Source organism: Cyrtonyx montezumae, unplaced genomic scaffold, assembly GCF_038088225.1.
Source record: "Cyrtonyx montezumae isolate F1298 unplaced genomic scaffold, pur_monq_1.0 scaffold_7, whole genome shotgun sequence".
Classification (NCBI taxonomy): domain Eukaryota; kingdom Metazoa; phylum Chordata; class Aves; order Galliformes; family Odontophoridae; genus Cyrtonyx; species Cyrtonyx montezumae.
In genome coordinates this window covers 760,065-784,435 of record NW_027072078.1, presented here as the reverse complement: position 1 = coordinate 784,435, position 24,371 = coordinate 760,065, and the positions used below count along the sequence as shown (strand labels likewise).

The following is a 24,371-nucleotide window of genomic DNA, read 5'->3' as shown; positions in this document are numbered from 1 at the left end:
CTTCCAGAATCTGGTGCTTCTGTAATTCTACCAACAGAACAAAAAGCCTTCGTGTAAAACTAGCTGCAAGCTTAACAAGATCTTTTCATTTTTAAGCTAATGAGCTTCACCAATTTTACAGATTTCACCATAGACACAAAAAATGATCGCAAACAATCATTTGACAATCATTTCTGCTAAGTAGAAAAGATTGTAAGAGAAGAAATACGTAATATCAAATACACAGTTATGTTTCTACATCTCATTATACAATCATAAAAAAATATGACACACAAACTAAACGTGACCAGGTACAGCTGATTAAAATGTATGCTCTTTAAATAAAGCATTTCTACAGTTAAATAAAGAGGATATAAAAAAAGATTCTCATTTTCCATGCTGGTGGGAAAAAAGGACAAGCAGCACAAGAAGGAAGAACAGTTCATCTTAAAACAGCAGTAATTCAGATGACTGAAGAACCCCTCAGCAAATACTCTGAGTGACAAATGCTGTCCAAATTTGCCATACTTCAGCGAGGACAGCAATTTTCACCACTCCATAAAGACTTAATCCTTAAATCAAACTCCCACAGATGGACTACTTGCAAGGAATCATCCAGCTGAAGAGGTATGTTGTAGAAGCAGCAGCACAAATGGCAGTATTGAAAAGAAAGTCTCATTCAATTTAGAATCTAAAACTTCTGCAAATTCAATGATGTGACTGGAAAAAAAGAAATGTTGAATCCAAGCATCTTCCTTGAATCAGGTTAGGAAGAGTCTAAAGCATCTTCACAGATTTTTGCAGCCCTGACCAGCAGGTCAGAAAGGTGTACCAAGGACTTCTTTGTTCCTCTCTGGGTGAATCCTCCTGGACCATAGCTCCCACCTCCGCAGTGGAATTAACCCAGCATTCTGGTTTCCTTGTAATCCATCACCCCTTCCAGAAATGGACTCTGAGCCACATCTGGTACACCAGGGCCACAGATGCTGTCACTTAGCCCTAGTTATCAAATGACTCAAAAGCAATCTGACATTTCTCAGCCTCAGCAAACCAGCTGAGAACTGTGCAAAGCTAGACACCAATCTGGATGGGCTGAGCTGTCAGTTCTCAGCTTGGAAAACCTGACCTACTTGAAATTATGATAAAAAAATGAATCCAGACAAAGATTAAAGCTTTAGGGACAGATTGACACTGTACTGATGTGCTGGTTGGGGTGGGAAAAACACTCCAGAAGTCCCCACATTCTAACTTTTAAACATGCTTGGCAAATATTTGTGAAATGAAGCAAGTTAGCATTCCATTTTACATCACTTGGAGAATTATAAAGGAAATGTCACATTGCTGCATGATTTTGACTTACTTCACAGTAAAACAAAAACATTTATGTAAATAATTACTCTGACACCTGTGGTTTTTGTCCACTGTAAAAGCAAAAATAAACAAGGGATTTCTAAGAACTATGATGAGAAACAACCATTGAGTACACAGTGTTACAGCTGGGAAGTCAAAAGTTGATACAAAGGCTGATGACTGCAGAATCACAAATGGATTATTCATCTCCTGTGCTAATGGCAAAGCTCTGAAAACTACAGCTATCTGAGCACCAAAACAGCAGAGACTGACAGCTTCTATGTCATAACATATATATGTGTTGCACACTTAGGTATTCCTGATACAGCCTCAGAGAAAGAGGACAAGAAAATGTTCCTAGCATCAACAGGGAGAGAGTTTCTTAAGGAAACTTACTATTCAAAGGCCTGACCTAGATGCAGGCAAGTAATACCTAACAACTGATGCAGTAAACCTGTACCAATTTTGACAAATAGTTGTAGTGGAAATGCTAAGTCATTACTTGAAACAGTGACTAAACACCTTGTGGGAAGGCAGGGCCAACCCAGGGGACTTCAGGTGTGTGTAATGTACCTGAGTGACCAGAGGGGGTGGAACCAGGATCCACACCTTCCCAGACCTCATTTAAGGGTTGGCAGTGGAGGTAAGGGCATCTCATCTGGAGAGCCCTGTGTACGTGAGGCTTTACAGGCCTTCCAAAGCTTCTTTTTCATCTTTCTGTGCTTACTGCTATCTTCTCTACGCAGATCCCCTGTAGCCTAAGACCTTGTTGCTCTGCCATTATGTTGTTATGTTACTGTAATTAATTTCTCATTTGCAGCAAGAACTTATTCACTCTCGTTAAACTTACTTTAGAGTAGCACTACTCTAGAGTAACCTGCACGTGAAGGTAGTACTGTAGTAATATACAAGTAATATTCTAGAACCTCAGGAAGATCTTGACTTGTGGTGCATGTACACACAAAAGAAAGTTATGTAACTCTGGCTATTTCTTACTAACAGAAGACTGCTTTGCACTTTGTACACAGTTATATGGCACAGCTGCCTAATTTACAATGCCATTAACTGTCAAATGTGCTTCATCTTGGCCTAAACTTTGGAGCTTTGCTATTGACAAAGCAATACTAAATCCATTAGAAAATTCCATTCTGACACATCCATGTACCATCAATTCAGCATTATAACATCAAAGCAGTTGCTAGACAGAGGCTTTACGTACAGTTCACAAATTAGGAAGAAAGGTGAATGAAATACACTTTTCTCATCCTTGCTATATTGTGTGTTTCAGTTTCAAAAGTCCTCAGTGCAAATCCACACTTTCAAGAAATACGTGTACACCCAGAATCAGAGTGCTACTCACTAGAGAATATTGAGCAGCTTAGCTTTAAGTCATTACCTACTTCCTCTGCTAACAATGGGTATTGCACAGGTGTATGGGAACTGTTGAATTGGGGCCTGAACCACTGATGGATCACCTGAGGTGAGCATTGAGTCAGCTGCAGGAGCACAGGTGAAGGCAATGCACCTGTGTAACCAGAAGGGGTGGAGTCTGGCTCCACCTCTCCCAGACCCCATTTAAGGGCTGACCTCCACTGGGAAAGGATCTCTTGCTGGAGATCTCTCCCCTGAGGAGTCCTGGGCAAATCTCAACCATCAGTGTTGTCTGTATACCACCCAGATAAGCCATACAAAATATACCATCCACCTCCTTTATTTTCTGTGGATACTCTTCTTTCAGGTGATTCACCCTACAATTGGCAAGCCAGGCAGGGTTGAGAAAAAAAATAGTCAACATATATGTCATTCATTTTGAATAACTTCAAGTGGGCAGGGGGCAGAATGTTACCCCCCTTGAACCAATGAATCCCAGGTCAAATCCTGGGACTTAGGGGGTCACCCTATTACAGCTTAGCCACTACTGTTGAAAAATGCTCAGGTCCCTGGGGTAACAGACCTGGATACCTCAGAGTACAAGATCTCTAAATTGGATCTCGAAGCTCCACCTATGATGGACCCCTTTGAGATCCACCCAATTATAACTCAGAAAACAAAGAAAGTGCAAGATAGACCAGCAGGGCTGCCTCCTGACCAATGGCCCCCTGCTGAAATAAGCTTGCATGTGACAGCTCGCCCATATGCAGCATATGAGTTGGTGGACCTGGTACAGCAGCTCCATCAAAAGCCTAGGGAAAGCATACCATCATGGCTCCTAAGACTATGGGATGCAGGAGTGAAAGTGTATTAGTTAATGGGCCAGAGATGTCCAAGCTAGCATCTATAACTGTACACCCAGCTCTGAGGCAAAGATCACCATCTAGTATAACAATGAAAACCACCCTATTATAGACTGGTTGATGGCGGCATGCCATCTATCATGGCCCAATAAAACAGATGTACTGCTTCATACTGGTTTATGGTCCTCTACGGAGGACCTCCAAACATACATTCGAGAACTGGCTAAGAGTGAGGCCACGTATTCTGACACATTTGAAAGTCCAGGCACGGAAAAATTTATGGCAGGTATGAGAGACCTGATATTGCAGCAAGCCCCTTCTCATCTTTATGGGACACTGGTCTCCATACTAATTGTAGCTTCAGAGGCCAATGTCCAACAAGCAGCTCAGCTGGTAGCAGACCTGGGGGAAACGGAGCACATAAGAACTAGGGGCAATGTCTGCATGGTGGGGGAAGCCGAGGCCCTCCCAATTAGAACCCAAAACACTGCCCCATGGACACCCCGATCTGGCCTCATATGGGGTCTCTGAAAACCATGTTCAATGATCTTACACGGGCTGAGGTTGCATTTGCTAAAGTCGATGGGCAGTCCAACCATATTTTATTACAGTTATGGAAACAGTTAAACGATCAACAGTTTCAGAGCACTCCCAGAAAACTGGGAATACAAATAATACAAGAAGCACCTACTGCAACCTGGAATTTGGCTGATTTTATAGTACCAAATAGGAGGAAAAAACCTCCATAGGTGTCATGGGCTGCAATGCCTGAGCCACCTGTGGTAAAAGATCTGGCAAAGTTCATGGACTGACAAGGGACACTGGTTCCCTTAGGGCCTCCAGATGGGACTGGAAGCCCTACGTAGGACTGTGAGCGTTTTGGACACAAACAGATGGGCAAAGAGTAATGGCTTTGGTAGACACTGGTGCAGAAACATCGATTATATATGGAGATCCATCAAAATTTAAGGGCAATAGAGTGATGACTGGTGGGTTTGGGGGACAGGCCATTCCAGTCGCCCAAACATGGTTGAAATTGGGGGTTGGGCATCTCCCACCCCAGGAGTATTGTGCCTATTGCCCCAATCCCAGATATAATAGGCACTTTTATCCCCCTATAAAAGTGCCTATTGCCCCAATCCCAGAACACATCTTTGCACTGTTTCAATGTGTTACACTGCAAAATTAGAAGTAACATTTGAAAAGCTTGGACTGTATCAGCAACTCAGCCAGGAAATCTAAATTGGGTGTGAGGGAACTGGCACAGTTACCTCTGGGTACTGATTACAATCTACACTTATTCCATAGGCTCCCTGAACTCTGCTTCTAGCACAACAGTTCAATAACTTACAAAAAATCAGTTTTGCAGAAGTGCTCCTAAAATGTATTTTGTTTAGTTCTTAAGTAACCCATCAAGTCTGAATACTGCATTTTCAGGAAGGCATTACTAAGCTATGTAATTGAGGTTTACTTTCTGTTCTCCCCAAAAAGGACTGGGGCAAAATAAATGCCAGAAATGGACTCATCTGTTTCAAACTGATGAAATTGTAATGGTTTTTTTGTTTTCCCCCAACACAAGTTACTACATCACACAAAGACATGACTCAACATTACATCTCAATTATCCCTAAGACTTAAAAGATTTTGAGATAGCAAAGGAAATGCACGAGTATTTTTAAATTGACACCCCAGATGACATTTAAATTGTTTGAAGATTTCATTTAAAAATTCATAAGATAAAGCCATTACTATTCCCCACAGACAAATGATTCAATGCTGCACATTATTTTAGACCACAATAACTACACAGCTAACACAAAAAGATGCACATCTTCTTTAGAGTTAAGGGTTTCAAATGGCTATAATTAGTTTCTTCACTTTGACTGCTGATCAATAGTATCAGTGCATTTTATAAACAGATGAGGAATTTTAAAGCAATTGAATCTCAGTTCATCTAATATGTAGAAGCTCCCTATGGGTCCTGTACAAATTCAAACTCATCAAGTTTCTCACAACTTCCCCAATCTTTTCTCTGTAGCCTTTACCAACATGAGGGGAAAAAATCCAGCAGAGCTACTTTCCACTTACTGACTGTGACTTCATTAACCCACAAGAGCATTTTGATTTTTACTCCTGGAAAATGTGGCCTTTCCAGAGGCTCATTTAGAGATCCTTAAAACCATTATGCACTGAGTTACACCAACTCATCCATATTTAAATAACTCTAGAAAACATCCTAACTCAATTTTTTTCATAAAGAAGTTTACATAATTAACGAAGCGTAAACGAGGTTAACGAAGCGTTAACGAGGCGCAGGTGTTAACGAGGTACGAGGCATAGGCGTTGCCAGGGTTTCAGCGCCCTCGCCCACACTCCTCAGCTGATTAGGGCTGAAGGGGTATATCCCTGAAGGGCTCAGGGAGGGCCGCGAAGTATCACATTACAATTCATATCTATATATATATTATTATAAACCATTATTTATTTATTTACTCTCAATTTTTTTTTTTTCGTTTCTTTGTTTTTATTTATTTATTTATTTATTTATTTATTTCTGTCATGGTCTCTACAAGACAGAGGGCTTGCCTTAAGAAGGCTGTGGCGACCCAGACAGAAGGTCTGCCTAGAAGTGTGGCTACACAGGTCTCTGGTTGCAAGGAGTGTCAGAGCCTGCTACTACTGGATGAGGGTGCTAAGCAGTTCTCCTGTGCAAGGTGTGAGCAGGTGGAAGATCTGCTTAACATGGTGGTTGAATTGAAGGAGGAGGTTGAGAGACTGAGGGCTATCAGGGACTGTGAGAGGGAGATTGACTGGTGGAGTAACTCCCTAGAGTGCCAGAGAGAAAGGTACCAGGGAGATCCCCCACAGTTTCTGGTGGACTCCCTGACCTGTCCCCGTAGGGCAGAAGGGGGATATCTGAGGGATAGGGAGGGCTGGCAGAGAGTCCCTACTCGGTGCCGTGGGCGATCTCCCCCTCTGCCTCCCCAGTGCCCCCAGATACCCCTAAGCAATAGATTTGCAGCATTGGAAGTTGAAGAGGTGATAAGGGGTGAAGTGCAGGAAGATTCCTGCAGGAGGTCACCAATGGCAAGGCAGTCACCTCCGTGCATTGAGACTGCTGCTACTAAGAAAGAAAGGAAGGTGATCGTAGTGGGTGGCTCCCTTCTAAAGGGAACTGAGGGCCCCATTTGCAGACCAGACCCAAACCGCAGGGAAGTGTGCTGTCTCCCTGGGGCTCGGATCAGGGACATTACTAGAAGACTCCCGGACTTGATACGCCCCACCGACTACTACCCATTACTAGTAGTTCAGGCAGACTGCAATGAAATATCTCAGAGAAGTCTGCGAACTATGAAAAGATTTTAGGGGATTAGGGCGATTAGTTCAAGGGGTGGGAGCACAAGTGGTGTTTGCTTCCATACCTTCTGAGGCGGTGAAGGACACAGAATGGGCTAGGAAAACACAAGTGATGAATAACTGGCTGAGAGGTTGGTGTAGAGATAGACACTTTGGGTTTTTTGACCATGGGACAGTTTACTCGGCTCCTGGCCTGTTATCTGTTGATGGGACACACCTATCCCAAAGGGGGAAACGAATCCTAGCACAGGAGCTAGCTGGACTCATTGAGAGAGCTTTAAACTAGCTGTGACGGGGGAAGGGGATAAAACAGGGCTCTCCAGTAAAGAGCCTAAGGAGGCTGTGCTGGAAAAAGGGGCGAGGCAGATATTTCAGCTGAAGTGCATCTATACCAATGCACGCAGCATGGGCAATAAACAAGAAGAGCTTGAAGCCATTGTGAGGCAGGCTAACTATGACCTTGTAGCTATTACAGAAACATGGTGGGACCTCTCCCATGACTGGAATACTGGGATTGATGGCTACAAGCTCTTCAGAAGGGATAGACAGGGAAGAAAGGGTGGTGGCATAGCTCTCTATATCAAAGAGTGTTTTGATGTTGAAGAACTAGTGGTTGGAAATGACAAAGTAGAGTGTCTATGGATAAGGATCAGGGGGATAGTCCTTAGGAGTGACATCGTGGTGGGGGTCTGTTACAGACCACCTAGTCAGGATGAAGAAATAGATGAGATGTTCTATAAACAACTCGTAGATGTTGCACGATGGCCAGCACTCGTTCTCATGGGGGACTTCAACTTCCCTGATATATGCTGGAAATACAATACTGCGCAGAGGAAGCAGTCCTTGAGATTTCTAGAATGTGTGGATGATTGCTTCCTGACTCAGCTGGTGCAAGAGCTTACCAGGGGAGATGCCTTGCTTGACCTACTTTTCACTAACAGGGAAGGACTAGTAGGGGATGTGAAGGTTGGAGATTGTCTTGGCCAGAGTGACCATGAAATGGTGGAGTTTGCTATTCTGGGTGCCGTCAAGAGGGTGACTAGCAATACTATTACCTTGGACTTCCAGAGGGCAGACTTTGACCTGTTCAGGACACTTGTTGCAAGGGTCCCTTGGGACTTGCTCCTGAAGGGTAAAGGGGTCCAGGAAGCCTGGATGCTCTTCAAGATGGAAATCTTAAAGGCACAGGAGCAGGCAGTCCCGGAGTCCTGTAAGTCAAGCCGGAGGAGCAAAAGACCAGTGTGGATGAACCGGGATCTTTTGTTGAGACTCCGAGAGAAAAGGAGAGTCTATGTCCTCTGGAAGATGGGTCAGGCTACTTGGGGTGACTACAGAGAACTGGCCAAGATCTGCAGGCAGAAAATTAGAAATGCTAAAGCCCAGCTTGAAATTAGGCTGGCTACTGCTGTAAAGGAGAACAGGAAACCCTTTTACAAATATATTAACAGCAGGAGAAAAACTAAGGAAAATTTCCCTCCTTTACTCAACGAGGCAGGCAATATAACCACAGATGATAAGGAAAATGCTGAGGTTCTCAATGCCTTCTTCACATCTGTCTTTAATAGACAGGACAGTTATCCAAATGGTACTTGCCCTGACCTGGAAGTCCGGGACGGGGTGCATAATGCACCCCCTGTGATTCAAGCAGAGACGGTCAGAGATCTTCTCCTCCATCTGAACTGCCACAAGTCCATGGGGCCAGATGGGATCCACCCAAGGGTGCTGAGGGAGCTAGCAGAGGTGATTGCTGAGCCACTTTCTGCCATCTATCAGCATTCCTGGTTATCTGGAGAGGTCCCACAAGATTGGAGGCTTGCCGATGTGACTCCCATCTTCAAGAAAGGCCGTAAGGAAGACCCAGGGAACTACAGGCCTGTCAGCCTGACCTCGGTATCAGGGAAAGTTATGGAACAGATGATATTGAGGGAGATCACACGGCACGTGCATGGCAATAAAGGGATCAGACCCAGCCAGCACGGGTTCACCAGGGGCAGGTCGTGCTTGTCCAACCTCATCTCCTTCTATGACTGGGTGACCAGACAGGTAGATGAGGGAAAGGCTGTTGATGTAGTCTACCTGGACTTCAGCAAGGCCTTTAACACGGTCTCCCACAGTATTCTCCTAAGGAAACTGGCAGCCCGTGGTGTGGACAGGTTCACTCTTCTCTGGGTGGAGAACTGGCTGGAGGGCCGTGCCCAGAGGGTAGTGGTTAATGGAGTTAAGTCCAGCTGGCGTCCTGTAACGAGTGGTGTCCCCCAAGGGTCAGTTTTGGGGCCCATCTTGTTTAATATCTTTATTGATGACCTAGACGAGGGAATTGAGTGTACCCTCAGTAAGTTTGCAGATGACACAAAGCTGGGAGGATGTGTCAAACTGCCTGAGGGTAGGGAGGCCCTTCAGAGGGATTTGGATAGGCTGAACAGCTGGGCTGAGCAAAATGGGATGAGGTTCAATAAGACCAAGTGCCGGGTCCTGCACTTTGGCCACAATAACCCCATGCAATGCTATAGGCTTGGGGCAGAATGGCTTGAAGAATGTAGAGAGGAAAAGGACCTGGGGGTGTTGGTTGATGCTCGGCTCAACATGAGCCGGCAGTGTGCCCAGGTGGCCAAGAAGGCCAACAGCATCCTGGCCTGTATTAGAAATAGTGTAGCCAGCAGGAGCAGGGAGGTGATCATCCCCTGTACTCAGCTCTGGTACGGCCGCACCTCGAGTACTGTGTTCAGTTTTGGGCCCCTCACTACAAGAAGGACATTGAGGCCCTGGAGCGTGTTCAGAGAAGGGCAACAAAACTGGTGAGGGGCCTGGAGCACAAGTCTTATGAGGAGCGGCTGAGGGAGCTGGGATTGTTTAGTCTGGAGAAGAGGAGGCTCAGAGGAGACCTTATTGCACTCTACCACTTCCTGAAGGGGGGTTGTGGTGAGGAGGGGGTAGGCCTCTTCTCCCTGATAAGTAATGACAGGACAAGAGGGAATGGCCACAAGTTGCGCCAGGGAAGATTTAGATTAGACCTCAGGAAGCATTTCTTTTCTGAAAGAGTGGTCAGGCACTGGAATGGCCTGCCTAGGGAGGTGGTTGAGGCACCATCCCTAGCGCTGTTCAAGAAGCGTTTAGATGAGGTGCTAAAGGACTTAATTTAGTAGTTGGGTAGAGATAGTGATAGGAGGATGGTTGGACTAGATGATCTTATAGGTCCTTTCCAACCTTATGAACTTATGAACTTATAATTCCACTGAAGACTGTCTTAATCTTAGCCATAATTTCACCTGCTTTTCAAGGAACAGTTACTACACTCTTCACAGCAGGATCTGGTAATTTTAGGTAATAAGCTTCTACTAGAAAACAACAGCTAGATGGCTCTTCAGTCCCCCAAAAAACTACAGATCATTTCCTATGAGAATGATCCAAGGAATATTCGCCCAAGTCATCTAATAGCATTCTCCTTAAAAATGTAAGCATCAGAAAGGTAAATATAATGCATTCATTCTTTGAATATATTGATGTTAGGTAATACAGCTGAGATTTCAGGAACCTGGCTATTCTATTAGAACTCCTGCCTCTCAAGGCCTGAGTTGCAACTAGTTCGCATCCCACTTTCTCACACACGTGTTCCTGACATTTAGATATATTTTTTTAAACTTGTGAATATCTGTTGTGTACTACTCCATGTCCTTAAAAATGCAATTCCTTTCCCTAGAAAATGATCTTGGCATATCATTATAAGAATTCTGTTTTTCAGCCAGAACTTTGTAATGTTAATTTTTCTGATACCCATAATCTGCAGAGTATTTCCAATGCATCAATTTTCCTTACTATGTATCCTGCTACGTATGGAAGTATACAGAGTTTTCTGCACAGACACTCCTGCACTTCAGAAACGTGATGTGGATTTACTAAAATTTAGAAATTAATTTCAGATCACTGACTATGGAAGATACTGGAAAAGTTTTAAAATTTAAAGTCTTTACAGTTGATAATATTCTTGAAAGCAACATTATTTTAAGCCCTCCTTTCAGAAGAAGAAAGACCGAAAGCAAGAGATTCTGATTTCTCACGTACAGCTGTGGAAGGGTGCTGCTGACCAGTGACAAGTCATTGCAATTAGGAAGGAAAGGTGTAACTGTAAAGTTACTATTCTGTATGCAGATTTTCTTTGAGGTTCCACTGTGACTTCCTTTATTGTAATCTAGAAGAAAAAAAATTCACTATAAAAGTGAATTCCCTTCCTGTAGAAGCTCGGGACACACTCATATGCATACAAGACTATCCAAGAAGAGTCCCGTAGTATCCCTGACCTCTGAAACTTCCTTGAAAAACCCACAAGAACTGAAGGGAGCTCACACTTCTTAATTAGCTCCTAGGAAAGTTAGGATTCAGCACCCCTTCTGGCTGCAGGGGAAAGGAAAAACTCAATGCAGAGGTCCTGTGCATCAATCCTCAATGCAGAAGATTTCTGTGCATCCCAAGCTTCAGTCTTCCTTGGGAAACAAAGGACTTTATTTGGCAAAAAGCTGCAGGTTTTTACAACACAAAAACACATCACTAAGGTCCACCTGGAAACACATTCCTTTTTGAGTCTTTTTCCCACCTAAGATTTTGCCTTAAGTTTTCAGAGAGAAAAATGAAATATCTTTGCAACTAATCCTGGAAGGAGAAAGAAGTAGAATAAAAACATCTTGGCTGAGCACTGCCAAAGAAAAGAAACATCCTTCTCCACTTACCATTTCTTTTGAACTGATCCCCAACTGTTCTGACATCTCCAGATAGAAAGGAATAGCGTGCTGTTAGGTTTACCTTTTACTATTATTACATTGGATGAGAATTAGACACAATTACAAGAATTACTACAAGTGCTAGACAGTGGACAGAAAGAGTTTGTAGTGCACAAGAGTTAAGACACTGAAGAAAAGAATTACTACTCTGAAAGTAATCCATTTAAGAAATAACTGAAATAACGGTGTCTCCTGGATTTCTCAAAAGACACTCCAGCTTTTTTTTTTAATAGTAACTCTAAACATCACAACAGAACACTTTTCTTTTAAACACACATGGCAGTTAAGTGGAAACTGTACAAACTAGCACTCCAATAAACAGTTTAAAAGTACTCAGCTATGGCTGGAATGAAACGAAACCTTATATCGAAAAAACAAAAACAACAACAACAAAATCAGTCCAAGAAATGCAGGTGAGTCTCACAGAATGAGAACCAATTCCTATAATGTTGATAGTAGGATTTTCTTTACACATAAGTTTTCTAAGTCTGAAAATACAACCCACTGGCATTTACCATTAAACTCCCAAGGGCTCCATTCCATTAAATGCAAATTATTTCATTGCTAATAAAAATGCCTTAAACATAAAGCGGTAACAGTTGCTATTTTATCAACCATATCATCACTTGAAAGTAGATTGTCAGTAATTTTTCTTTTCCCCTTTCGATCACAACAGTGAAGTGTTGCACTTGTAGAAATGCCTTTACTAAAAATAATATGAACCACTTTTTACTGAAAATATTTCTATTGGTTATGCACAACAAAGTCCTTCATTTTTCAGTGAACAGATGAATTGTTCTCCTGGGACAACACTAGTTACCAGTTTTTATACAGTGCTAGTTAACATTTTTACTGCAATCACTCTTCCAAGTATCACTTCCAGTGAGAGTAACTGCAAAATAAATTCTCAAGCCTTGGAGTTCAGAATTTCCCTTACAAAAGGGTGCTTTTATTTTCATGTGAATTTAGTTGACATGATAACAACAACTTCGTAACATCAACACAGCATAAGTCACCAACTGTCCAACAGTCCATCAGTCATCAAGGGGAATTCTCTCATACTAATTCACAATCTCCACTTTGCATTCTCAAAACATTGACCACCTCTTGTTATGTCTTAGCTAACGTCACTCTCATTTTATCACAATCACTACTTAGCAGCTCAGCAACTACTAGTAATGAAAAAGCTAACGCAAAGCAAAAAAGGAAAAATGAATGGCTCACAGAACACGGCTGAAATATGTCATTTTTAAGGAAAAGATAACACTGAAAGCATTCATCATCTTCACCACTAAACTCTACTATTAAAGAAAACACCCACATTTTCTTAACTTAGAATATTAAACTAACATATATGTGAATACTCATCATTTAATTTCCTGAGTTTCTCAAACTGGATCAACACACGACTGAAACACAGCCAAACACAGCTCTGTGTTAAGCATAATGTCAGTTTGCCTTCATCATTTAGAAACACCCATTAATGAAAAGTAAAGTTGTCAAAACACTCACGGCTTATCACTAGTGCTGAAGAGTGCAGACAGAGTATTTGGTTACTGAATAAAACTAAGAATTTTGTTTTCCCCACAAGCAATGTAATCAAGAAGAAACTCACCTGTCTGTAGCACAACTTTGAACAAAACAGTCTAACCACAAATAAATAGTTAAGCCCTTACGGAAGAGCTTGCCTAGTGGAAGATGCAGTGAAAGCAGTAGTGCACATAACACACACGGTGACTACTGGAATTAATCTCAGGTATTACCTATGCACAAGCTTTGGATATTTAAAATCATTAAAAACCTCTCGTCTGAACAAACATCAGAGCTGGGAACTGTTTTAAACTAAACGAAGGGAGATTTAGGTCAGATGTCAGGGAGAAATTCTTTACTCAGAGGATGGTAAGGCACTGGCACAGGGGGCTGTGGATGCCCCATTCCTGCAGATGTTCAAGGATGGAGTGGATGGGGCCCAGGGCAGTCTGATCTGGTGGGGGAGGCAGCCCACAGCACGGGGCTGGGAATGGCTGGGCTTCAAGGTCCCTTCCACCCCAACCATTCTGTGATTCTACGGCACTGATCCAGCCGGACAGAAGGATCAACTCAACAGCAGTTGTGTAAATCCTACACCAGTCACTCAGTGTGTCAGAGTTGATTTGGCCCTTCCCATTTAGAAAAGTAAAATACCTTACTTATTCTTTACTGTTGTCTACTGGTTTTCATTAGGCACTCTGTCCTTCCACCTCTGCCATCTCAAAGCAGGCCACGAGAAGACTTCCCCACAATAAGCCTGCTATGATTTTGCAGCCTATAGACTTCTCTCAGAATTCTGTATCTAGACAATTTACAGTATTATGAAAAGTTGTTTACGTGGTTCTAGCTCTCTTTTTCTTCCTGGCAGAAAACTATGCACAGGTTTTCCAGATTACTGCGGGATGTTCTACACATTCCTATTACTAAATAAAGAATTTCACTGGCTGAACCAGGAAAGAGGAATAATAACCACAGAGCTACATTTTGTAGACCTCCAGTCCATGCAAAGAGCTCTGCACCAAGATTTCCAGCCCCCAAAGGTTTTTGTTGTAACAGAATTTAAGCAGCCTGAAAGATGGCTGACAAACGCATTAGGAATAGCATCCAACATTAGGAAGGGAAGATTCTCATTTGCTGCAGATTAATGTCCAGTTTCAGGTACCAATAATTTACTAATTGATAGCCTTTGAAAATAAAAATAAAATAAATCAGAATAACATCAGGATCTGCCAAAACCAAGTCTGAAGGAAACTACAGCTTCACGCTCATTCAGCAATAGTGACAGATACTTCTATTCCCAACATCATGTGTTTGGGATGTGTAGAAATCTAGATGTCATTTGGTCTAGCCACTTTACTCAGAATAAGGAAATACTCATTTCCACAACGGGAAACGTTCATCTGTTCTTCCTTCATCTGTCACACAATCACACCCCTCAACTGCTACCACAGGGGTGTCCCAGGTCACCACATTATTCAAGGCAAGCGACCCAAAACCTCACAAGCAAGGCTGACAAGACAACCTTCAACCCCCTCAGAGAAGCAGGAAAGCAGAAGAGGCAAACAAGATCCTCAATGAAAATACTGAGGATCTTTTGTGCTGACAAAATGGAAATAATGAGCTCTTGCAGAAGGATGCCCCAAAAGCTGTTCAGAAAACCAGGACACAAAGGATAACAAGGCAAGGACGAAGCCACAGAATTGCAGCATTACAGTGGGAAGGAAGGAGCTGGCCTCCTAACTGATATTTCCTATACACACACATGCTCATAGGCCTCACTGTAACCAGCCTGAGGGTCCTTCACTAGCACAGAGCGTTGTTTTGATTGTAAGTAAGAACATGCTACCTCACAAACTTTCTTCTGATACAGATGTTTGTTTGGAAAACCAGTTTTGGGAAAAAAATAAAATAACTAGAAATGAAAGAAACAAGAAAATTAAGGACAAAAGGTAAACCCAGAAAAAAAAGCTCACAAATTTGAGCCACAATAAAGAAAATCCAGAATAAAAAATGATTTGCATCTGTCTTTGTAATATGGTGACAGCAGCTATCGGTATATTTTAAGTATACACAGATCACCAATAGAAGTATGAGAGGCAGAATTTTGCCAGACCTTTCTTGTTGAAGGCCAGGAGGAGCACTGGTCAACGAGAGGTAAGATCCATTTGTGATCCAGCCATGTGAGGCCTACTCAAATCCTTCTTATATGTAGAGTTAATAAAATAGAAATATCTTGACCTTTAAAAGGTAAGCTAAGCAACACTGTCTCTTCTAGAAATGCCTTACGGAAAGAGCTGCAACAAACGAAAGTTAATGCTGTGTCCTGATGAGCATTGCTGAAGAACTCAAGGAAACAGCAAAGATGGCAGAAGGTACTATGGTGATTCAGAGGCTTTAATGATTCAGCCACATATTTCAGCTTTGCCCTGAATTCTGCATTGTAGAATTTCTTTGACCTCATTCACCAACTGGTGCTGAAAATCCACACCATCATCTTCCACCCATCTTCTGATAATACTTCAGTACTGCCATCATCATTTCAAGAAACTGAGGAACCAAAAACTCCCAGGTCTGGTTGGACACTCTAATTATTATCCATTATTGACAGTTCAGACAGGCGGTGATGAAATTGATCAGGGAAGCCTGTGAGCTATCAAAAGGGACTTGAGGGGTTTAGGGAGATTGGTTGAGGGAGTGGGGGCACAAGTGGTGTTGTCTTCTCTCCCTTCTGAGGTGGTGAGGGATACAGAACTGTCTAGGAAAACTCAGGCTCTGAATAAGTGCCTGAAAGGCTGGTGCTGCCACAAGAACTTGGGGTTGTTTGATCATGGGGCAGTTTACTCGGCACCTGGCTTGGTGGCTGTGGATGGGTCTTGCCTGTCTCCCAGGGGAAAGTGGATCCTAGGCCAGGAGCTGGCAAGGCTCATTGAGAGAGCTTTAAGCTAGGTATGAGGGGGGAAGGGGAGAAAATGTCACTTGCTAGAGTGGAGCGAGTAATTCAGAGTTGTCAGCTAGACCTGATGGGGGAAGAAGGTGGAGGTCAACGGGACAGAGAAGGACTTGGGGATGTTGTTGTAGAAGATTGCAGGGAAATATCTCTGGATTGTCCTGTAGCATCTTGTGAGGACACCCCAGAGGAGTTCCCATTGCAAATTCCCCACCTGAAATCTTCTCGTGCCCCTTTAGGGATACCTGCTTCTGTTGCTTCCCTACAGTGTCTGTATAGTAATGCACAAAACAGGAAATAAACAGGCAGAGTTAGAGGTCTGCATGTGGTCACAAGGCCACGATCCCATAGCAGTCCCGGAGACGTGGTGGGACAGCTTGCATGACTGAGGGAGCATACTTGCAGAGCTGGTCAGCATTTCAACAGCTCTTCTTCCAAGCTCAGGATCAGTGCATCCCTGTGAGCAAGAAATCGGGAAGGGGTGGCAAAAAACCTTGGATGAGCAAGGAGCTCATGCAAAAACTCAAAGGGAAGAAGAAGGTCCATGAAATGTGGAAAAAGGGTCTGAGCACTTGGGAAGAATATAGAAAGGTTGTCAGGGCCTGCAGGGATGAGACAAGGAAGTCCAAAGCCAACCTGGAACTCGATCTGGCAAAGGAGATAAAGGATAATAAGAGAGGCTTTATTAAATATGTCAGCAGTAAAAGAAAGACTAGGGAACATGTGGGTCCTCTACTAAATGGGGGGGTGTTCTGGTAACGGGGGATGCTGAGAAGGCAGTGATACTGAATGTCTTCTTTGCTTCGGTCTTCACTGTGGGAACTCCCCCTTGGGACTCCTGGACCATGGAGATAAGTGAGAGGGTATGGGAAATGGGAGGCTCTCCTGTGGTGAGGGAGGAGATGGTCTGAAAGTGTCAATGCAACATGCTCACTGCCGTCCGCCTTCAGCGTTAGCGTAAGGCCTTCGGTTTATCAGACACTCTCTTGCTCATTTTATTTGATTTATCAGCTCCAATTCCAACTATATTGGATTATATTGTGTTATTTTGCTTTCTGATATCCTATTTAGCAAATTAGTTTTCCTCCTCAGATCGCTGCCGCTGTTTTGTTTTCAGGCCCATCTCCCTTCTCCTTTTTCAATTTCCACTTCCCCTTCCCTGGGATGTGGGTCCCCCACCCCAATCCTCATGGGACCAGGCTGAACCAGCCCGTAAACTGTTGACACACCAGTGCATTTCAAGAAGACTGTGGTACATAAGATTCCTTTCAGCAGAAGCAGCAAAAGCTACAGAGTGTCTGCCTTGGTGGAGAGCATCCTTACATCTTGATCATCCTCCCATGTCCAAGAAGGTTGGAGAAAAGGCAAGGGGAGCAGGATTAACACTGACAGGGTCATTCAATACGCAATGAATGTGAAGTAGAAACTGGGAATCTGAGGGAAAGGGATGGAGCACTGCAGGCATAACCCTATGGCCAACCATATTATGCTGCAGCTCTGGGAAGGCTTTCCGAGGCTGCTACTCATCTCTAACACCAACCCGAGTCTCCATACTGGAAGTTCCTAAAACCATTTCTAATTAACCCTCCAAAACAGACGGCAGAAAGAAAAAGTAAACTCTACTCTGATTGTGCAGATCAGCTTCTTTTTATTTCATAACCAGAGAACACAGTGCACAGAACTTTGAAGTTTTTACATTGTTTTTAATTGCTCTCTTAAAACTCCAATTTACAAGTTGGTTTTACTAAAGACATAGCAAGGCAAATGCCAACATCTGAAGGCTGGCAGCATCCTTGAACCAATTTCTCCTGCCAAACTCAATAAGTAGTACCTTCAGCTCTCCTTCCTCCTGCTCCACCAGCACACTAGCTCATGGCTAGGGTAATGTTCAGTGCTTGAACAGACTTCAGGACCTGCACAAGAAGCACCATGGATGGAAGCACGCTACAGGCAGGGCACCTACCCACCAGGGAAACAAGCTGAACGGTGTCAATCCCAGCTCACATTGGCACCTTGCTCAGTCTGAACTCACTTTCTGGAATAAACGTACACATCTGTACAGGTTAGGGTCTGACCAGCTGTCGAGAAGCTCTGCAGAGGAGGCCTTGGGTGTTCTGGTGGACACAGGTTGGCCATGAACCACCATTGCCTTTGTGGACAGCAAGGAAAGCCAACGGTAGCCTGGGGTGCTTTACAAAGAGTGCAGCCAGTAGGGTGAGGGAGGAGATTCTCCCCTCTGCTCTGCCCTGGTAAGGCCACACCTGGAGCACTTGGTCCAGTTCTGGGCTCCCCAGTTCAAGACAGATGGAGCTGCTGGACAGGTTGTGGGAGCTGCAGCTGTCCAGTCTGGAGAAAGCTGAGGGGGAATATTACTGCTGTTTATTAAGTGTGGGTGTCAAGTGGATGGGGCCAGACTCTTTCGGCAGTTCCCACAGACGTGACAAGGAGCAATAGGCACAGTCTGGAACACAGGAAGATCCACACAGACATGAGAAAGGACATCCTTACTTTGAGGGTGTCAGAACACTAGAACAGGCTGCCCAGAGAGCTTGTACAGTCTCCATCTTTGGAGATGTTCAAAACTTATCTGGACCCTTTCCTGTGCAACCTATTCCATGGAGTCTTATTTAGCAGGAGGATGGAGAGGAAGGACCTCTAGAGGTCCCCTCCAGCCCCCATGATTCTGTGATTCTAGGAAGGAAAGTCCACCTCCAGACCATACAAAGTGAGGGTGCTCATTCCTTTTCACAGCTAAGAGCAACACTATCATTAAAGACATCATAACTAACTGTCCAAGAAGGGAAAATCTTCATTCCAACCATCATCTTATTAAACATGTCTATTCGTGTTCTCTGTCACAAGAAGTTCTGCTTTTAAAGCTCCCTTTTCCCAGCAATCTAGTCTCCTGCTGTTGTAGTATGAAGCCTAGTTGTAACCAGAACCCAGCCCCAGAATACAGAGATAAGGTTATTAAAAGAGGCAGCCTCTGCTCGGGTATAAAGACAGCCAGGCCTGGGAACAAAGGTCTGCCACTGCGAAGGTGCAGCTTTCCTCCTGGCAGACGTGTTTGCAGGGCAGTTGTGACCACAGTTCCAGGCACACACTGTCTTCACCTCACTAGTAGCAAAGGAAATCCCAGCTGAGCAAAGCCCCCTGTTCCCCTGCCTCCCAGGCAAACATCTCCTTACCGTAACAGAATGTCTCCTAACAACAGCCCCACAACACGCACATCACACAGCAGAAACACAGGCATGACCAAAACTGTCAGTGTGCTTAGGGACACACTGCTGAAACACTGTGACCTCTCCTAGCCACAAACCAGAAAAAGGGCACTGCATGTCCCAGGGGCTCAACAGCAGTTCCCCCTTGGTCCACAGGCTCCTCACAAGCCCTCTGCCCAGACGGACATAAACCTTCCATTGGGATCACAGCAATCTGTGCATTAAGCTCCCCATGCACAGGACAAGAGGACAGCCAAGCACAAGCCACACCACAGAGAGGTAAGAATGTGTCCAGGAGCAGCTCCCCAAGCGTGGCTTTAATGGAAGGATAAATTCCACAAGCAACATCTATGTCTAAACAAGGACTGCTCTTGAAAATTATCAAACATTAACAGAAAGCACTGCACCAATACTTCATGGATTCACATTAACACATGCAACTGCAGTACAGGGTCACAGAGAGAGACTAAATTTGACACAACACGTGGGAATTTGCCCTACAGCATCTCCACTGCAGACTGAATTTTAAGAACAATGGGATCCTCAGTTCTCCCAAGTTTTGCTGTGACGATCTGTGGCAAAAGAAGGAGGAAATTTTTAACCACCTTCCCGATTTATTTATAGATGAGAACGACTTAATCAAAGTTCCCTTCCTTCCTTCCTGCCGCAGGAAGGAGGCCTGGGCACCTCCGTGCAGCTCTCTTGAGAGGACACCCACCTGCCTATGGAAGAGGGAAGCAACCAACGGCCTGCGAGGATCGGTTTACCTCTTCCATAAACAGGGTCACCAGAATTCGTATCCATCTCAGATAAAGTGCAAATCCGCGGTCTGGAACCGCCGCTCCTTCCCAGCCCAGCACGTGAGCGCCGCGCTCCAAGGGCAGCGCGTCTCAGGCGGGCACAGAGCGCTGCAAAGGAGCTCAGCAGATCCCGCGTCCAAAGCCGCGCGGCAGCAGGTGCCCCATCAGCAGGTGGGGCACGGAGCACCTCCGGAGAAGGGGAATCCCCCGCCTCTCCGGGCAGCAACAGGCTGCAACAGCCGGGGCTCCGCCGGCCTCACAGCGCAGTTCCTCCCCGCGTCGAGGAGTTCCGCCCAGAAGCGCGAATGGCTTCGGATCTCTGACCTCACTGGGCTCTGTCGGGCGGTAAACGCCGTCCCCCAGCGCCGCACCCACAGGCCGCGGGTGGGAAGCGCGGAGCTGTCCGAGCGACGGCGGAGCCACCGCCGCCCAACGCCGCGCGGAGGCGGACGAAGGGAGCGGCGCCGTACGGCCGCACTCACTCACTCACGCGCGGCCTCGAGGCGCACGGGGCCGGGACCGCCGGAGCTCCCCCGGGCGCGGCCGCAGGGAGCCGGGGTGAGGCAGGAGCTGCTCCCGCGCCCCAGCACGGCCCCGCTACGGAGCTCGGCCGCCACCGCTCCGCTCTCACCTTCTGACAACTCCAGCTCCAGCTCCGCCAGGCTCTCGCGCACCTCGGGCGGCAGCGGCACCGCGTCCAGCGAGCAGCCGCCCCGCTCGGCCGCCATCGCGCGGGCCCGCCGCCCAGCACGGCCTCTGGCGGGAGCGGCAGGAAGCGGAGCTCCGGCCCGCACGCACCGCGCAGCCGCCGGGCCCGGCCCGGCCCGGGCAGCGCCCCCTAGCGCCTGGCAGCGCCGCGCTGAAAAGATGACGGACAGCGGCACCGCGGCCTTCCCCGCAGCCGTCACGGCACGCCGTCGCTCTGGGCCGGCCGTCGGTGAGCGGGAGCTGCGGAGCCGAGGCCCTGCATGAGCGACAGAGGCGGAGGAGCCTCTGTTCGGTTTGAACTCAGGACCCCGCGCTGCTGAGGGGGCCGACCTACGTAACACTGATAAGAAATACAGAGCTTTTTGTACACAGCAGAGTAATGCTTGAACCGTTTTCAGTATCATTTATCCCCTCCTGAGCAGTGAATCTCCAGAACGCTGGACTGCTCGCACCACAGACCGATGATAGGAAGTACACCTCAGACATTACACTCATTTGAAAGAACAGCAGCAAACCTTAGGAGCAACCCACTTCCAGCAGAGCATGCTGCTAAACCCACCGCACTGGGCCTTCTGTCCCTCAGAGGTGGGTGTCTGCTCAAAGAGCTGGGTGGCAAACCTCACTGCTAACTGGGATTCGTAGTGCCACCACTGAGGCTGCTGAGCAGCCCCAGCCTGTGCCCACTGTGCACAGGGAGAACTGTGTACGTGGGGACCAAGTCCCTGTCTAACACAAGCACCTCTTCCCAGTGAGCTGATGGTGTTTTAATTTACAGAGTGTGGTGCTCTGTCAATTAGAGACCAACTAAATAATTGCCAAGCCATTGCGGACCCAGGCCCTGGGGTCTGACAGCCCTCTTGTATACAAAGGAAAAATGCAAAGTGCAATTCACACGCAAACATTAAAATGTGGATTTTATTCAGTGTGAGTTGTGAATGCTTGTTTGGAGATGCACATTGCTTATAGCAGAAGACAACATGAAGCTACATTAAGGACACCAGTACCATTCAGTACGCAGTTCGACCAAACACCAGATCTGGATAAGGGCTCCAGAACCAGAATAAAAGGAATCTGCCACACTCATGGATCCACATAAACTTGCTTTGTCAACTCATGTGGGGTTAGAAGTTTGGAAAGCCACCTTACTCTTACAAGCTTTTACACCAAATCAGGTATTGTTTGTTCACGCACAGGTTCCACTGGAGCAGGCATCCTGCAGGGACAAGGGAGGCACGTGAAGGCTTCACCCATGGCAGGGCTGCAGGATACAGCATCCAAACACTGAATGACACCCATCAGCAATTCACATTGCCCAAGGGCAGCTTTGCCTCACAGCGCTGCAGGTGTGAGCCTGAACTGCAGTATCCTGCCCTGCTGGGGGTGTTCCTGTGACCCCAGAATGCAGCACTGAATGTTCCAACCAGAAAACAGAAATGCACTGCCCTGTCCGGGAGTGCCAAACTCTCACAGCAGGTTCCAGTCAACGCAGGCAGAAGTATATGCTAAGGAACCGAGGTGGTCAGGGCAGGATCAGCCCAGCAGCACAACTCTGCACAGAAACACATTATCCAAGGGCTGGCACCAGAGCTCCAAAGCCACACCTCCAAGTGGCACAGAAGCTCCTGACATGAATTCAGTAAGCCTAGTGTTCTCCAGGAACGTCAGATGTATAATGGATATAGTCACTGCATTAAGATTTCCAGGGAAAAGTCCTGCAGGGCACAGTGTCAGAGTTTCCATGTGGGAGCATCACCACAGTTGTTGATTTAAGGGACATATATAATTGGAAGAAAAGGTAGCTTTTTTTTTCTCCTTTTTTAAAAAGTTGTATTAGATCAAGCTCAGCCATAGGAGAATCCAAAGAATGGCTTGATACTAAAATGGAATGTGACAAGCAAAACTGTGGGAAATAAGTTTGATTTACTGCAAAGCCAAAAAAGCAAATCTTGAAATCCCAGAAGGCAATGTTTCTTAAAGATGATCTGGGAGAGTTCTTAGCTGCTGTCAGTTAACAACAATCTTATAGAAATATTAAAACCCAGATAATCAGGAAAAAAAAGGTGAAAAAAATAACTATATGCTGTAAGAGCTCACTAATAAAATGTGATTTTAATAACTTTTTTTTTTTTTTTACAAGGAATCCAGCTATACACTGTAGAAAAATAAACACCAGAGACTCTTTGCAGCTGACAGTACAGTGATATAGGCACACTTCAGCTGTTAACATACTAGTAATTCTGCATGAGAATGTAAAACATTGTTCTTCGTGGGAAGTAATTTCCTCTTACAGTACTAGAATATAATAAAAAGTCAAAAAATCTGACACAAAAGCATTGCCTTTTATTTAGTTGTGCAGGAGATGACAAGTGCCTCCATTCACCAGGGAATAACTCAGAAGAAACCAATAACTTGGTGGTTTTGCAGCACAGATTTCAGAAGCATTCAGATGATTTTTTCACGTTTCTCTGGCAAGGCAGGCCTGGAACTTGTCCTAAATTTAAATAAAACAGATGAATATTAGAAAAGCACTTGGGTTATGAAACGACAGGATGCAGTCAGCAGCATGTTATTTCCTCAGCATGCTTCACATGAGCTACACTGAAAGCAATTACCATCTTCTTGAGCACCCAGGAACTTGAAAGCTTACAGCCCTGCCAAAACAAACATGCACACAGTAAGACCAGTGCTCAATCAGAAGAGTACACAGAGAGCAATGGATTGCTTCTGTTCCACCTGACTACTCTAGGGATGATTCAACGTGCACTCTGCTGCTGTACAAGCTATTGTATCCGCGGGGTGAAGATCAGCAACCAGGAACTCCTGTTACTCTAAGCTCTGTTCTGAAGGTGACTGCATGGTACTGCAACTCCCTAACCGCATCCTTCTGGTAACATGAATGTTGCAAAACCAGTGTGTGTAAGTACTCCACACTTGACACAAAATACCTCATTCTGTGAAATATTTCTGGTTTCATTTCTAACATCTGATTATCTATATCTGCCGTAAACAATTGCAGTATTTGGGAAAAGAAAAAAAAGATATGATGTTAAGGTTTCTAGGAAGAATGTTGTTAGTTTCCACATGAAAGTGTCACTGCAGCTGTTGACTTTAAGGACATGAGACTAGGATTTGTTAACAAAGTTAACCTTTTAAACCTTAACAAAAAAAGTTGTACTTAGTGAAGTCAGAGAGCCAGAAAAACAGTGTTGTGGACTTTCCCCAGAGCTGCTGTTCAGCTGTACCATGCTCCTAGGAACCCTGACAAAGCCACAATTTAACAGAAGTTAGCTGTTAGAAGTTAGAAGTTATTTTTCCAAATGCAGAAATCAGTACTAACAGTTACTGATACCTTTGTTGGATCAGTGCATTTCTTCCTGCCCCACCCTCTCTCCCACAATCATCTGTGTAGAGAGTGTCGATTTGCTGATGACAAAGACCAAAGAAGTGGCAGGAAGAGCATCAGCAACTGTCAC

The 24,371-nt window shown here is 45.1% G+C and overlaps 2 protein-coding genes across 3 annotated transcripts in view; both read right to left on the bottom strand.

The window, feature by feature from the left end:
• DIP2A (disco interacting protein 2 homolog A) overlaps positions 1-20,960 on the bottom strand; it is a 104,952-nt gene extending 83,992 nt beyond the window's left edge. For both annotated transcript variants that reach the window (XM_065750732.1, XM_065750734.1), the window contains exon 1: positions 20,822-20,960. In XM_065750732.1, the coding sequence (XP_065606804.1) occupies positions 20,822-20,918 (97 nt within the window). In that variant the 5' untranslated portion in view covers positions 20,919-20,960. The remainder of the gene's footprint in view (positions 1-20,821) is intronic.
• A 2,256-nt stretch (positions 20,961-23,216) lies between these two features.
• Positions 23,217-24,371, bottom strand: part of PCNT (pericentrin) — a 94,057-nt gene continuing 92,902 nt past the window's right edge. Inside the window, exon 51 of the mRNA XM_065750921.1 lies at positions 23,217-23,389. Within this exon, the coding sequence (XP_065606993.1) occupies positions 23,331-23,389 (59 nt within the window). The 3' untranslated portion in view covers positions 23,217-23,330. The remainder of the gene's footprint in view (positions 23,390-24,371) is intronic.